The sequence below is a fragment of the Laccaria bicolor genome, genomic scaffold, assembly GCF_000143565.1.
Source record: "Laccaria bicolor S238N-H82 LACBIscaffold_11 genomic scaffold, whole genome shotgun sequence".
NCBI classification, from domain to species: Eukaryota; Fungi; Basidiomycota; class Agaricomycetes; order Agaricales; family Hydnangiaceae; genus Laccaria; species Laccaria bicolor.
In genome coordinates, this window is record NW_001889882.1 from 977,698 (window position 1) to 991,598 (window position 13,901).

The following is a 13,901-nucleotide window of genomic DNA, read 5'->3' on the forward strand; positions in this document are numbered from 1 at the left end:
TGCTGAATGAGATAGAAACTCTATGGCCGTGTCCGCGTTGTCTGCGCCGTAAATTTGCCGTAAGTTCAAGTTCTGCACAGAACCACATCAAGCAAGAGGCAAACAACGCGTCAACAAGTTATTCAGTCCAACTTCTGTCACCCGTCATGTCCTGTTCTAAACGCGTCCTATCAGCTCCTGGCCCCTCAAAACCACTTACTGACTCGTACACATACCATTCTCCAACCCCCACAGCACCAGGACCGTACATAGTAGGCGTGGATGAAGCAGGCCGAGGACCTGTCTTAGGACCGCTCGTTTATGGCATCGCATACTGCCCAGCTTCGTACAAGGAGGATATGGAAGAGTTGGGCTTTGCGGGTAAGTACTTCTATATCCTTTTACACCCCGGGCTGAATTCGTCGTAGACTCCAAGACGTTAAATTCGGATACGCGGTTATCACTACTGAATACCCTCAGCTCGCAGCCCGAAAACTTGGGATGGTCTGTGAGAGTTGTAAGGTATTTCTTTTCGGATGCACCTTGTTTCGCTCGTTTCTAAAGCACGTACAAGTCCTCAAGCAATATCTAGTGGAATGCTTTGTCGGCCCCCTACAAACTTGAATCGACAGTCCCAAGACGCTACAATTCTACTTCTACGCGAGGTGCTAGCAAAAGGCATACAAGTCTCGGAGGTGTGTACGATAGTTTACTTGCTTTTGGCGCCTCCATTCAGAGTTTTAGCAAGGTCTACGTTGATGCATTGGGCACGACAACGACATATGAAGCATACTTATCCTCCCTTTTCCCTGGTATTGACTTCACTGTCACGACAAAAGCCGATTCCAAGTTCAAGATTGTAGGAGCCGCCAGCGTTGCGGCGAAGGTGACGAGAGACGCCTGCGTTGAAGGCTGGACTTTTGAAGAAAATATCGGAAAGGAGGGGGATAAGTGGAGCAATGCCACCCTTGGTTCGGGATATCCTTCAGGTTTGAGTATTTGACCGTCTTTGAGCGCACTCACAACTTTCATTGCTAGATCCAAACACTCAAGCGTGGCTTAAGGGTTCAGTCGACCCCGTATTTGGCTTCCCCAAGCTTGTGCGGTTCTCTTGGACAACGGTCAAGGTTATACTTGAAAAAAATGCGCACGCGGTCAAATGGTCGGTGGTTATATCTGCAACCCTCAGCTTGCATTGCTTAAACTTGCCGTTCTGTAGGACTGATGAAGGACAGGCTTCTTTAATAAACGCCTTCGAGGCGGGACAAGGACTCGATAAAAATCGATGTTCAGTTACAAAAGACCTCCACATCACAAGCCTGATAATGCTGTAGAGGCCCTCTATAATGGATACCTGGATATAGACGACTGCGTCATTATACACGGTGGTTTAACCGCTAAAATTTAAACGACACGTTATAGGACATAATGAATGAGTATAGTACAAACGCAAAATCACCGTCGCTTCGGTGGGGGTGACCCTGCAGCCTCTTGCCCCGCTTTCCTCTTCAACCCTAAACCAAATGCCACCTTGGCGCGGTCAGCGGGAACAGGCGTTCCTCCCTGAGACTGTGACGGGGTATCGACGGCAGAGGATATGCGGGAAAATCCAGCCCTGGGTACAGGAGAACCAGAGATGCTGTTAAGGCCAGATGGACCTGGGCTGCTGCCAGCAGACATGATTTGTACCGGCGGCGCAGGAACAGTCATAAACCCAGCATCTGCGGCTGGTTTTGAAGCTTGGTTCTCCTTCTTCTTCTTTGCTTTCTCGGTCTTGCCTTTGGCGAGCGGCTGAGCGTCTAAGAAGTCTTCCGCCTGTGGCACAGCGCTGTAATGATTCAATGATCAGCTATGAATTCCACTCGCAGCGCATTGGCTTACCCTCTATTACCCACTGATAAGACGAAATGAGCCTGACCAGCCTTCTCTTGTCTCTGTTGGAATGCCTTGTTCATACTCAATGGCGTGTCCCCACTCGCCATCGCTTCCTTTTTCTTCTCCTCGGCAATCTTCTTCAACCTTTTCTCCGTCTTCATCTTCCCCGAACCTTTTCCGTGGAACTTATGGGATAGAGCTTTCCAAGCCTCCTTTGGTGTCAATGCACGACCAAACTCATCGTAATAAACGATATTGACATCGGGTTTATAGTCTTTGAATGCTTCCATCTTATCGCGAGCGTCTTGTTGTTCCCGAAGTCGATTCTCGTACTCTCGTTGAGCTTGGTCCTTATTCGAGCCTCGAGACTGTAACCGATCTATTTCGCGCTGAGCATCGCGAAGGCGTTGATCGGCCACGAATCGGTCTCGCTCCAGTTGCCGCCTTTCACGTTGTCCGAGTTCGGCTGATGGCTGCGCAATGATACCTTGCTGTCTGAGAATGCTGAGCGTCGAAGCCATGCCAGTACTGAACGTTTGCTCCGACGATGTCCCAACCCCGTCTTCCAAACTAGATTTATCTAGGTCGACGGCTAGTCCCTCAGCTTCGACGGACCGAATCAACCCATCGACAGCTTCCATCATGGCCATGTCGTAGTCTTCGTCCTCCTCGTCCTTTACTCTGACCTCTCCTGCTTCCAGTTCATCAAGCACGATATCTCCAGAAACCATTACTTGGTCTCTTGAAGGAGACCGTTGTGGCTCACTCCGTCCATTTGGTACAGGAATCTCCTTTGGCTCCGGTTTAGGCTTGACAAGAGGTTGATTGCTTCCAACAGCTCGAACAAATTCTGAGGTGTCGTCGAAGGTCAGGCCAGTTTCCTCCTTATCATCATCGACAACTTCTACCTTGAGAGAAGCGTCCATTTCTAGCTCCCTTCGTTCCGTAACTGTAGATACGCAGTAAGAAAGTCAGCAAAAGTACAAGAATAACTGCATTTGCTTACTCTTTCTTGCCAGCTCCTCAGGCGTCAACTTCTTGGTTTTCAATAGCTTTGCTTTCCTTGAGCGCGCCAAGGCCGCTTGAAGCTCGTCGTCGTCAACAAAGTTGGCATCGAGATCTCGAACACGAGGAACAATAGGTTGGTCAACATCCATCTTGCTCTCGAGTATGTCTTCAACATCGGCAGGAGCACGTCTAGAGGGTCGTTTCTTCTTTGTCTGTGTGACTTATCAGTGCATTGGTACGTAAGGCGATAATAAAAGGCACACCTTTGGCTTCTTAAAACCGAAATCACCTTCCTGTAGGTAATCTCTGGTTTCGAGGTTTTCTAACGAAGCAATTATCAGATTTCCGACTTATCCCAAAGTAAACAGAGGCGTACTGGCATAATCAATAGTCAAAAGTGATTTATTCACCGCAGCTGTTGCTGCTTGCCTCTGTTCGGCCTGCTCTCTTTTACCGGAGGTGATTGAGCTGCCAAGCCGGAAATCCTGAAGATTTCCAAATGAGAGTGATAGTCATATCAAAATAAGGTGCGCTTACTGTTTCCCGGGTGCCTTCAATGTCCTCGTCATACTTTGCCAAGACGGACCGTTTCATAACACCCTGATTACCTTCCGTGAATTCGTCATCGTCGTATCCCGTGTAGTCGCGCTTTTTGATCTTGAGCTCTTTAATTTTCTGACGACGTTCCTCTTCTGCCATCTCCACATTCTGGAGCTCATCCTCTGTTCCGACTGCATTAGCATCAACGTGCAAGAAATGTCCACTTGACTCACCTTCGTTATCAAGGATACGGCTATCTTTCAGGGTGAGTATATGGGCTTCGCCTTCGTCCATGCCGTCGAAGTCATGGCTGACCTTGAGACCAACAAGATCACCTAGCAAACAACTAGCGTATTGGCAGAGGCAAGAAAAGCCAGTGAGAGAACATACGTTCTGAATATTCGGGCTCAGAAGCCTTGTCCCTGTTATCTATTTCTTCTTGTCTCTTTTTCGCAAGTTCCTTTTCTTTCTTCTTGCTTCTCTTAATCCACTTCAAGGTATTGTCGACATCCCCTTCTGCATCACCCAAGGTTGCACCTTTCAGTGAAGCGTTAAGTTCCCGTCGGTTTCGTACCCTAATGAATCAGGATGCGTAAGTATCAACACTCTTATACGAAATGGCCAGAGAAAGAATGGAAGTTATGGTGACATTTTAGGAAAAAGAGGACCCACTTGGTTATGCGATCTTGAATTGTCCTAAAACATAAAGAATCAAACGAATGCCAGCATATTGTGACTTTCGTACGCACTTTGCCTGCCGGTCCTTTGCCTCTCGGTCGCGTTGCTTTGCGTAGTTATCCTCAGCCTGTTTGTCTTTATCGTCCGCTGGCGCCTTGTCGTCGGTCAAAGGCTTCAAACCGAGGGAAATACGAATCTTATTTGTCTCCTCCAAGCTTATGCTCTCTTCCATTGACATGCTGGGCAAATGGTGAAGGAAGGGTGTGTGATTACGTGATGCAATAGTGACCTGAAGTTGTCACGTTCTTTGACGGTTCACTGAACTGAAGAAGCCCAACAGCAAAATGGCGTCCTTCGCGTCCCCTTTTCGCTCAACATACCGCTATCTCGTACATTTTGTTCACAATTCGCAGTGTGTTTCTAATTGTCTCTTCATATAGCAACGACAAGCACACGAAAACCCTGTCATCTTCTACTCGTGCATAATCGGAGCCATTGGTCCTGTCATGGTTGTCGCAATTCCACCCATACGGGAACGTTTTGGATACCAACCTGCGGAGATGGTACCTACGACTTACCCTCGTATGCGATATCTAATCTGGTGCTGTTTCAACACTAACATACACGCCCAGTCCCCAACCGGCCAAGGAGAGCAGTAGCTGGTTACGAAGACCAGTAACTTGAAAGAACCCCAACTTGTTTTTTTCATAGATCGAACCCTACTTCAGGCCGACTGCACACCATGCTTGTACTTCAATTCGCGGAACATTTTTGTTCACCGATGATGTGCGCGTTTCTATAGAATGATTTCCTGAGAGACGAAATACGCAAGTTCCATAGATGCGATCATTGTATCCGTCATGTTTTACTTTCCTCCATCGACCCATCTTGACCAATCCGCCTTTGTGGAGTCGCTCTTTCACGTCGTTTTCTGGGCATTCTGGATTATTGCAGAATTCAGATGTGATGAAGATCACGTTGGACCTGACATCCAGGTAAACTTTCAGGGACTTAGACTCCGGTCGGCGGTATTCTTCTCAGCAATTATAAGAGATTACAAGAGATTACAAGTCGATACTCCAGCTTTACCCCATCGATGCCAAGATCTATTGCGAATTCTTTCATCTCCTTTTACTCCCTTACTCCCCGGTGCACAAAGCCCCGCAGATTGATTTACGATATATCCCTGTCCACCACTGTGTAACTAACAAGGGATGAGGGGTCATCAGGGGCACCAACATTGGGTATTGCCATCCTTCGTACAAATTGCATTTCTGTGCATTGCGGTCGTGGTTCATGTGAACGAAGGTCAGGGGTTGAAACGTTGAAAGATTTGTTTTCTCGAGATCTACAGACATTAAAGTTTTGCTGAACAGTGGCATTTATTCATGTAACATTGTCAATGAAAAGGCGACTTCCGTTCGACACAATAACGTCACTCACGCCATAGTTGGGCAAGTACGAGGAGCGCGCCACAACTTACGACACAGAGGTAGCCTATTCGATCACTATTGATGCCAGAAAGCTTATCACTGCATAAAATCGATTCAGTGACTTCGACATCTAGATTCTACATCCAGTCGACACCTAGTATTTTAATTTATTTAGTCATCTTGGTGTGTATATGGTAGGACTGCAGATACGTACTCATTTAAGATTTGTTCCTAAATGCAATGCGGCCTCCCACCACAGACCAGAGGCGGAACTCCGCTACGATACGCTGTCAATGGGACTTACAGCGCTGCACCTAGCCGATTCGAATCGGGTCAAAAATGTTCAGTGCGTGACTGTGCGTGACTACATCTGCAAAAACGTTGATCCTGATTCCTGATAGTCTAAAAATAGATACGCCATACGGTGGACAAGCTCATGGGCTCTCTTGCACCTAACAAATTTCGAAATTCTGGCGGAGAAGAACAAACCCCGCGAAATCATTGCAGTCACTTGTGCGATCCCGGATCAGGGAGGTCGAACGAGACTAATGTCAGGGGCCTGAATCTCTTTCCCCAGAGTCAATCGGCCCCATGGATCTAGTATTCAGGATGGTCCCCTTACTCATGACGCATGTCCCGCATTGATCTACTACTCATGGATAGCTAGTAAGAGCTGCCGAGAGCTCGCCAAGGTCACGATATTTTGAATTTAGCTGATGGAAAGCCGCAATCCAAAGAGTAAAGTCTAGTGGGGACCAACCGTTGTGACGCGACGAAGTTTTAGAGACTGCCCAAAAATAACTAGTTGGCAGGAATCTCCAAAGCTTTCAAAGAGGGCGAGGAACAAAAATACTCTGAAATCTGTCGATGGCAAGATCTAGAATTAACAAGGATGCTGCGTGTCCGATCCCGCACTTCGTTTGCCCCAAATCTAGGAAATTCTGGGGCAATCTGTGATCGAAAACATACAGCACCCGCGCCCTACTCCAGATTACTCCTGGGCAGTTTATCAAACATGCGGGGAAATGGTTTTCATCTTTGTTTACCGATGTGACGGGAAATCCATTTCATATAGCTGCACCTCGATACTCCTGTCGTGGTAGAATATAAAGCCACCTCTCAGATAACGAAACCACCAACCTTCCACTGGTCCAACATGTCTAACGCTCCTCTTGTTCATTTAAGCGATCTCCAGAAGCGACTGCGCGTATTTGCTGTCTGGGAGAAGGTCAGGAATGACGGAAAGGTTCACTGGGCGATTGAATGTTTCGCAGAGATGGCAAGTTCAGCGTACATTAATGCCACATTTGCAGCTGACACCCTTTTCACCCAGTTTGGCGTATTTCTCTATGTGTATTTTGGTATGTTGGTTTCTCGCTGGGCAGGCCCATTGAAAGCTAAGATTTCCTTGCTCTGTAGGTTTAGGATCAACGGCAGGCTGGGTCATTGGAAACATCATCAAGGAAACCAACCTCTCCAGTATGACACATGTTTTTGTGGGTTTCACCGCAGTCCTAATATTTTATAGGCATTCTTCAAATTGGACTTGCATACGCATTTGGTATCTGGTTCGCTATCGGCCTATGTTCATCTAGCTCGGGTGGTCACTTCAATCCTTGCGTAACGCTATCTTTCGTTGTGTTCAAGGGCTTCCCAAAGCTCAAAGCTTGCAGGTTAGAAAATCCAGACTTCGCTCGACAGGTCAAAAGTTGACGAACATTGTTTGTGCAGATATATCATCGCCCAAATCCTGGGGGCATACATCGCGTCAGCTCTAGTCTACAGTCAATGGAATGTCCTTATCGAAGAGTGCACTCTCGGCTTGATAAAAGCAAAGGCGTATGACACCACAATGTTTACGCCTAATGGTCCTGCAGGGATCTTCGCCCTCTATTTGGTCCCTGGGGCCCAAAGCGTTCCGCGTGCCCTGCTCAACGAATTTGTCAATGTAAGTATTATCAGTAAGAAAAGGAGTGGGACGCTAACCTCGCCCGCTGACAGTCAACCCTCATTGGCATGATTATTTGGGCAGCTCTTGACCCCACCAACATGATGGTTCCACCCGCTATGGGCCCTCTCTTCATTTCACTGGCATAGTAAGTCATGCCCTGATGAATGAACTTGACCTTGTCAATTGAAAAATCATTCCGATAGTGCCGCCGTTATCTGGGGATTCGCCACTCCCGCGGTGGCACTCAATACAGCTCGTGATCTTGGTGCCCGCCTGTTCGCCATGTCAATTTGGGGAACCAAAGCTGCGGGTAGTGGATATTCAGCTATCGCTTGCCTCATCAACATCCCCGCCACCCTCCTGGGTGTGTTCTTGTATGAGGTGTTCTTCACCGATTCGGACAGAGGTAAACTTTTACCAATCTTGAACGGGAAAAAATTGAAGCATATTTTTTCAACAGTTGTTTCTCCTGCCGCACTTACCATCATGAATGCACACGCCAACCACCGCCGGCTCCATCACGGCCATGGAGAAGCTGACAAGCGTGACTCTACCGAGAAGCCTACCATCACCACCTATGAGCATGCTGGTGGCAATGGCGTAGAGGTTTCCCATGTTTGAGAACTCTGTCACATCCCTCAATTTTGACCCGAGAAGTACGAAGGAACGGTGGTAATGAGTACAATTTGGTTTCCCCAGTCGCCAGTGTAATTTCACTACGTTGCTTAATACAAACACCATATAATGATAACGATGCTTACGTCTCAATATTCATGATCAACTGAGAAGGGCAGCAGTCGTTAGCATCGCCGATTCGCTTTCACATTGAGGCTTGAAGCTTGAAGGTTCGCTTACTCTAGCTTCATGACATCGTGTCGCCATCGTTTCCAGCAAGATCCGGTGGAGCTCGGAGGAATGCCTAAGGTCAAAGGTATCATACGTCCGTGACCATAGGATTAAGGAATAATACCGCACCTTGAATAATTGTGCGTTGCGAGATGTCGTTCTTTGAGTCCATTGGCGGTAGTATTCATCCGACTTTACAAGGAGGTTTCTTCAACTAGAGCTCTCGCACAGGGTTGTGAGCACGTCGTGAGCTGTCGTGAGCTCATGAACCAAGTTATGTAACTTTATCCGTACCAATTTACAAGGGTACCGTAAATTCTGTAAAATCGCCTTCCGCCAAATTCTTCGCTTGACGTCCCTGAGGCCTGACGGCCCATCAATCCCATATCCCGTAGGGCCGCCTGTACTACCCATACCACTCGTCGCCGCCTGCACATCTCCCACTCGCCCACCAGTCCACTCCTTACTCATTTTCACTTCAAAAACACAGCTACATCGACCTCCACCGCCTCGAAATCACCTTCCAGGTTCCGCCCAGTTAAGACGTAGTACGACAATGGAGAAGGTCAAAGCCGCCACCGTTAATGGAGCGTAGATGGGGAGAAAGAGTCTGAAAAGAAGACCCAATCCTTTTACATGAACAGTGGTACGTGATTCATCCGGCTACATTCTCGAACTCGCGTTGACCCTTTCTCTTTACTGATTTCAAAACAGACTTATCCCTGGTTCTACAACAAGGCTATGGCCACCCTCGTCAACAGTGTTGGGCTAGCCAGCTTCCATTAGCTGCACAAGAATATCATGCTACTTCCCTCGCCTCTGTCTCATACCCCGTGAGGCAGGTAACGATACCCTTTTCCCTCCACACCGTCGTCCTCCACCCCACCTCAAACATACACGCATTCATTAACACCCTCCGCCTCCAAGACGAATATAGCCAGGTTTCGGACAACGCACAGATGTCTGAGTGTCAAGAAAACCCTCGAAAACAAGTTTGATTCCTCTCTGGCGACATACTTCATTGACTTATGACACAGACTGTGGCGCATATTGGAATTTACACATCCTCACGCCCCACCTTCCTCTACGTGCTTTGCTCCTGCGTCAGTGATGCAGCCCCATGGTCGTCTGCTCTCCCCCCTCTTTTGCAGCTGCGCCGCACACTTCACCGAGCGCTGTCTTGCGACCTACATTGACTCTGAGGATTTGGTCTAGCTGTCCCTTTGTCGCCTTGTTGACATTACAGTAAGTGTCATTTTTATTTCTTCAGATGACAGTCCTTGCTTATAGTTGCGAAATTGACATAGTACTACGTGCCCCCGTCACTACGCCTCAAATCATTTCAATATCAGCCTCGCCACCACGTTAACATCATCGGCTCGCGACTTGTTCACATTCGGAGATGACGGTGTGCCTGCGTGCACCACTGACGGCGATCATAAACTAAGGCACCCTGTGTTCTGGCACTCTACTTACTTTCAGATTGTACAGGGTGAGATGCCTTTGTGTTTTTTTGCTGTTGGGGTGCATCTATACATGGAGTAGAAGCAGCATATGTAGCTCAATAAATTGAATAATCTAACGTTGTCTTTTATGAGTCTCTGGAAGAAGGGAGTGCCAAGCTTCTGAACGGGCATGGTAAGGGCTGGTAAGGGACTTGAGATTTTACAGGGACGGAATGCTTGGCCAAAGGATAAATCTGTAAATCAATCACCAGGGTCCAGCTCGCTGTAATTTCAACCATTCGGCTCCTGGACCGCGCCAGCTCACTGTAAATCCCCGTAAATTGAACCCGATTTACCGTAAATTCTGGGAGTGTAAGTTCTTACGGCTTCTTACCACTACTTACCCACCTTATTTAATACCTGTTTCCTGTTGGTTAATTCCTGTGTGCATCTGTATTTACAACACAGATGGTTAGGACTCTCCCCCTTCAGACGAGAAAGCCTTGAAAGGTGTATATATACTACTTAGGGCCACAGGGACTATAATGGCTAATAGATGGTCCACTTCACATTATAAAAACAGACGCGACGCGACACGTTGGTTCTATTTGGTGTGCACGTGCATGTGTTCCCTCTGGTATTATATATACTAAACGCTAAACACTAGAGGTTGACTTCGTCAACAAAACCTCGCTTCTGTATTGTAAATACATTAGTGAGAGTTCTTAGTACACCCTCAGCTTCACCCAGCGAAAAAACTTCCAAAATGTTTGAATTGAACTCAACCATTTTCCTTAACATAAACCTCATTTTTAATCTTATCCTTTTATTTTTTGTTTCTTCATGAGAACTCCGTTGGAGCATTGAAGTTGAATATCTAGGTTGTTGATGGAGGCCGCTGCTCGTCGTCCGGCCTTCGGCCGACTCCTCGCAGCGGCAACGAGCAGTGTTATCAACTGTAAGCATATAGTGAAGTCATATTATTTGCACCATGTTTGTGGAAGAGTGAGATGTTTGTTCCAATCTTGAACAATATGATGCCCGCTACGTAGTTAGCGGGTCTTATCCTACGAGCCACCAAAGCTCTTGCGTGGGTAAGTTTAGCCATGTTTGCCCCCCGGTTCAACCCGTGTTCCTCCACCATGTCCTTTTGTTTCCAGCTCGACGGCTCTCCCGTTTCTGTTGAGCTTTCGTCTGGTCGATCCTATGTGTCTGTCGCTTGTTCGAACCGTTATGGCTCGTTTTTCTTGCAAATCCAAGGCACACAGCAAAGCCACAATGACTAGGAGGCCACGAAATCAAGATTAAGCAGAAAAGTCAGACACCCCAGCACCCTCAAGCTTTCGCGTAAAGGTGTAAAGCCGCCGATGTTGGCACTTGACGAGGGTCCCATCAATCGGTCGTTCATTTAGAACGTGGCTGGCCCTCCAAGAAGCGGAAGTATGCTCACCGGGGGAATTTTGAATCACTTGCTGAATGGGTTCAAAAGTGGAAAAAGTGAGTGAATCAAAAGCTTGAACATTCTGAACCAACCCCTCGCATTCTAATCTAGTGGGTTTTTTGTGATATTGAGTGAGTTTGTCGGACTGCCAACCTCTGTGCAGTGACACGCTTACAATCGTACTCAGGAGAAGGGGAAGTGTTACATCAACGATTAGTGGCGTGATGTTAGAGCATTGAGAAACAGCAACGGGCTTAGGGCAAGCTGAGGGGAAGCCTGTTCCTCTGCAGCTTCTCATTGGGTAGGCTTGATTCAAGTTGTCGGTCTCTTTCCCTTTTCTTCTTTTCCTTGCCTGCCGAGCGATGAGCAGCGTTATTCGATTTATGTATCATAACATCACTATAATTATAAACAGATTCAACAATGTGGCGGAGGTTGGGAGAACCTCTAATTTATGTGTCTACTGCTGCGAGGAGCTGGCCAAAGGCCGAGCGACGAGCAGCGTTATTCAATTTATGTAACATAAAACAAAACCAATAGTTTCGAGCGGTCGGCGACGAGCAGCCAATACCAAACAAGTAGATGGTCACTTTACAAAAAAATCCATTTCCTTCTCCAATGTGAAATGCTAGCACTCCTTGTAGCCATCAGACAGTCACATAAATGAACTTTTTCTGTAACCCCCGCAAAGGCAAGTATTATTTGGATTGGTCAATGGAATTTAAGTACCTAATCGCGGTAGCGGGCTTTGCGCCCGAAGGCGCGCTGCGGTGGTTATTATATGACCAGCAAGTCCTATTATTTGCGCCATGTTTGCGGAAGAGTGACATGTTTGTTCCAATCTTGAACAATATGACCTCCAGAAAGTCCTATTATTTGCGCCATGTTTGCGGAAGAGTGACATGTTTGGTTTGCTTAGAAATATGAAGCTGGGAGACCTAGCTAAAGCGAGGTGACTTACAGTTTGCTTACAGTAGGTTTTCTGCCAATGATGTTGATTCCATTCTTGTACCATAAATCATGTTTTTGGGCTACTGTATTGTAATATAATCAGTTTTGGTGTAAAGCTTGATCATTGTTGTTAGAACGAGATAAAGATCAGAAATTTCACAAATCGACGGCATCCAGGGAATTTTGACGAACAGCTCTGTAGCTTGGGCCCAGGTTTGATCTCGTAAAGTTACAGGGACGGCCTTTAACATCCCCTGCAGCTGTCTGGAATCCAGTTAGTTCAGCTGTCGTTTGAGCACTCAAAAGGGCGCCAGCCGGCAAGTCAAGGTTAGTGAACTCACCAAATGGCTCAAGGAGACACGCAGAGGCTGGGATGACAGCGTGAGGAACCAGGTGGACGAAAAGAAAGAGGGCGCGTTGCTGCAAAGAGGCGCGCGCCCTTTCACGAACATTCTGATGATGTTATTTAACTACAAGTAGATGAAAGGAGGGTAGATGAAAAAAGCAGCCGACCATCTCCTCCGTTCCAAGCTCCCAGGCCAAGGAGCAGACCAGGCCCGCACGCCACGCCCATTGCCGGCAAGGTAAGTGGGCGGTGTTGGAAAAGGACTAGTATACCCTCAGCCGATGGAAGAGCGACTGTATATATCACTGGAAACCGTACCTAGTATACCCTATGAGTAGTACTTGAGTTAGTCCAATGATATAGTAAAGGCGGGATCCGTTACTCACCTCAGCCGATGGAAGAGCGACTGAGGGAAGGAACGAACCCCTGTACAGTAGTTATAGTAGTGGTTACGTAACACGATCATCCTCGATCACGATCTCGGATGTAGACTTCAACACTCCTCCTCAAATCGAGGATCGGTGAGAGGGTAAAAAGAAAAGAAAGATAAAAGGAAAATAAAACAAAATTGACGAACATGGGGGAGATAGATGTGAGGAGAAATAGATAGGTGAATCCGAGCGCCGGGTGCATCAAAACCCAGTGGGAAAAAGCTACTGGCTGGCAAGGTCGAAAGAAAATCTACTTAGGTTGAAGAAGATTAAAAATCGAAACGCCAACCAGAAATGCTCCTCCTCGCACAAGTATCACCGGAGTCCAAGGAAAGGCCGCAGGCGTGTAAAATCGGGACGAGGCAGCGCCTTGGTGAAGATATCAGCGACGTTGTCGAAACCGGGGACACGCCAAATGGTGAGGGAACCGTCGTCCACGCGCTCGCGAACGAAGTGATGACGGACGTCAATATGCTTGCTCCGTGAATGGTGGGTAGGATCCGAAGAAAGGGCCTTGGCACCGTTGTTGTCACATAAGAGGACGGTTGGTCCGGGCTTGAGAAGGTGGACTTCACGAAGGAATTGCCGTAACCAGAGGGCTTCACGGCTGGCCTCGCTAAGAGCAATGTATTCCGCCTCAGTGGAAGAGTTGGAAACAGTCTTCTGTCGGCGCGATGACCAAGTAAAGACGGCACCACCAACGGAGAAGCAGTAACCCATAGTGGAGCGGGTGGTATCTGGGCAGTCAGCATGAGATCCGACAAGATCCAACTCGGGATCACCTCCTAGAGTTAATGTAAGTAAGCGTGTACCCTTAAGATAACGGACAACACGTATGGCAGCATTCCAGTGGGGGCGACGGTAGCAATCAAGGAATTGGCATAAGCGGGCAACGGCGAAGGAAATATCTGGTCGGGTGCCAACCGCCAAATACATGAGCGATCCAACCAAGGAACGGTATGGGATACGTGTCAAGT

General features: G+C 47.6%; 7 protein-coding genes across 7 annotated transcripts; 4 read left to right on the top strand and 3 right to left on the bottom strand.

The window, feature by feature from the left end:
* Positions 1 to 131: 131 nt before the first annotated feature.
* On the top strand, positions 132 to 1,392 carry LACBIDRAFT_173809 (uncharacterized protein). The gene is made up of 6 exons (XM_001880696.1): positions 132 to 360; positions 408 to 501; positions 554 to 674; positions 728 to 968; positions 1,018 to 1,141; positions 1,199 to 1,392. The coding sequence occupies exons 1-6, from the start codon at positions 147 to 149 to the stop codon at positions 1,311 to 1,313; spliced, it is 909 nt and encodes a 302-aa protein (XP_001880731.1). The 5' UTR covers positions 132 to 146; the 3' UTR covers positions 1,314 to 1,392.
* A 42-nt stretch (positions 1,393 to 1,434) lies between these two features.
* Positions 1,435 to 4,318, bottom strand: LACBIDRAFT_297245 (uncharacterized protein; the record flags this gene model as incomplete). The annotated part of the gene is made up of 10 exons (XM_001880917.1): positions 1,435 to 1,807; positions 1,861 to 2,803; positions 2,861 to 3,074; positions 3,126 to 3,184; positions 3,239 to 3,347; positions 3,400 to 3,584; positions 3,636 to 3,737; positions 3,793 to 3,977; positions 4,075 to 4,098; positions 4,152 to 4,318. 10 exons carry the CDS (start codon positions 4,316 to 4,318, stop codon positions 1,435 to 1,437), a joined length of 2,361 nt encoding a protein of 786 aa, XP_001880952.1.
* Positions 4,319 to 4,400: 82 nt separating this feature from the next.
* Positions 4,401 to 4,976, top strand: LACBIDRAFT_297246 (uncharacterized protein). The gene is made up of 3 exons (XM_001880697.1): positions 4,401 to 4,469; positions 4,521 to 4,662; positions 4,713 to 4,976. Exons 1-3 carry the CDS (start codon positions 4,425 to 4,427, stop codon positions 4,757 to 4,759), a joined length of 234 nt encoding a protein of 77 aa, XP_001880732.1. The 5' UTR covers positions 4,401 to 4,424; the 3' UTR covers positions 4,760 to 4,976.
* A 2,067-nt stretch (positions 4,977 to 7,043) lies between these two features.
* LACBIDRAFT_145071 (uncharacterized protein) lies at positions 7,044 to 7,920 on the top strand (the record flags this gene model as incomplete). Its single annotated transcript, XM_001880698.1, has 4 exons — positions 7,044 to 7,186; positions 7,245 to 7,461; positions 7,515 to 7,609; positions 7,668 to 7,920. Coding segments are annotated over 4 exons (708 nt in total), but the record flags the coding sequence as incomplete, so codon positions are not given.
* Positions 7,921 to 8,241: 321 nt separating this feature from the next.
* Positions 8,242 to 8,498, bottom strand: LACBIDRAFT_297248 (uncharacterized protein; the record flags this gene model as incomplete). Its single annotated transcript, XM_001880918.1, has 2 exons — positions 8,242 to 8,383; positions 8,440 to 8,498. The coding sequence occupies 2 exons, from the start codon at positions 8,496 to 8,498 to the stop codon at positions 8,242 to 8,244; spliced, it is 201 nt and encodes a 66-aa protein (XP_001880953.1).
* A 448-nt stretch (positions 8,499 to 8,946) lies between these two features.
* LACBIDRAFT_326999 (uncharacterized protein) lies at positions 8,947 to 11,041 on the top strand (the record flags this gene model as incomplete). The annotated part of the gene is made up of 9 exons (XM_001880699.1): positions 8,947 to 8,956; positions 9,025 to 9,279; positions 9,348 to 9,413; positions 9,462 to 9,555; positions 9,618 to 9,802; positions 10,035 to 10,127; positions 10,339 to 10,366; positions 10,637 to 10,713; positions 10,860 to 11,041. 9 exons carry the CDS (start codon positions 8,947 to 8,949, stop codon positions 11,039 to 11,041), a joined length of 990 nt encoding a protein of 329 aa, XP_001880734.1.
* Positions 11,042 to 12,955: 1,914 nt separating this feature from the next.
* Positions 12,956 to 13,126, bottom strand: LACBIDRAFT_297250 (uncharacterized protein; the record flags this gene model as incomplete). The annotated part of the gene is made up of 1 exon (XM_001880919.1): positions 12,956 to 13,126. The coding sequence occupies one exon, from the start codon at positions 13,124 to 13,126 to the stop codon at positions 12,956 to 12,958; it is 171 nt and encodes a 56-aa protein (XP_001880954.1).
* Positions 13,127 to 13,901: the final 775 nt, after the last annotated feature.

Bases quoted from the DNA above. Each gene is read 5' to 3' on its own strand.
- LACBIDRAFT_173809 (XM_001880696.1), top strand. From the start codon at position 147: ATGTCCTGTTCTAAACGCGTCCTATCAGCTCCTGGCCCCTCAAAACCA. The intron at 361-407 runs GTAAGTACTTCT...AATTCGTCGTAG, and splicing joins GGAAGAGTTGGGCTTTGCGG to ACTCCAAGACGTTAAATTCG. The intron at 675-727 runs GTGTGTACGATA...AGTTTTAGCAAG, and splicing joins AAGGCATACAAGTCTCGGAG to GTCTACGTTGATGCATTGGG.
- LACBIDRAFT_297246 (XM_001880697.1), top strand. From the start codon at position 4,425: ATGGCGTCCTTCGCGTCCCCTTTTCGCTCAACATACCGCTATCTC. The intron at 4,470-4,520 runs GTACATTTTGTT...CTCTTCATATAG, and splicing joins GCTCAACATACCGCTATCTC to CAACGACAAGCACACGAAAA. The intron at 4,663-4,712 runs GTATGCGATATC...ATACACGCCCAG, and splicing joins GGTACCTACGACTTACCCTC to TCCCCAACCGGCCAAGGAGA.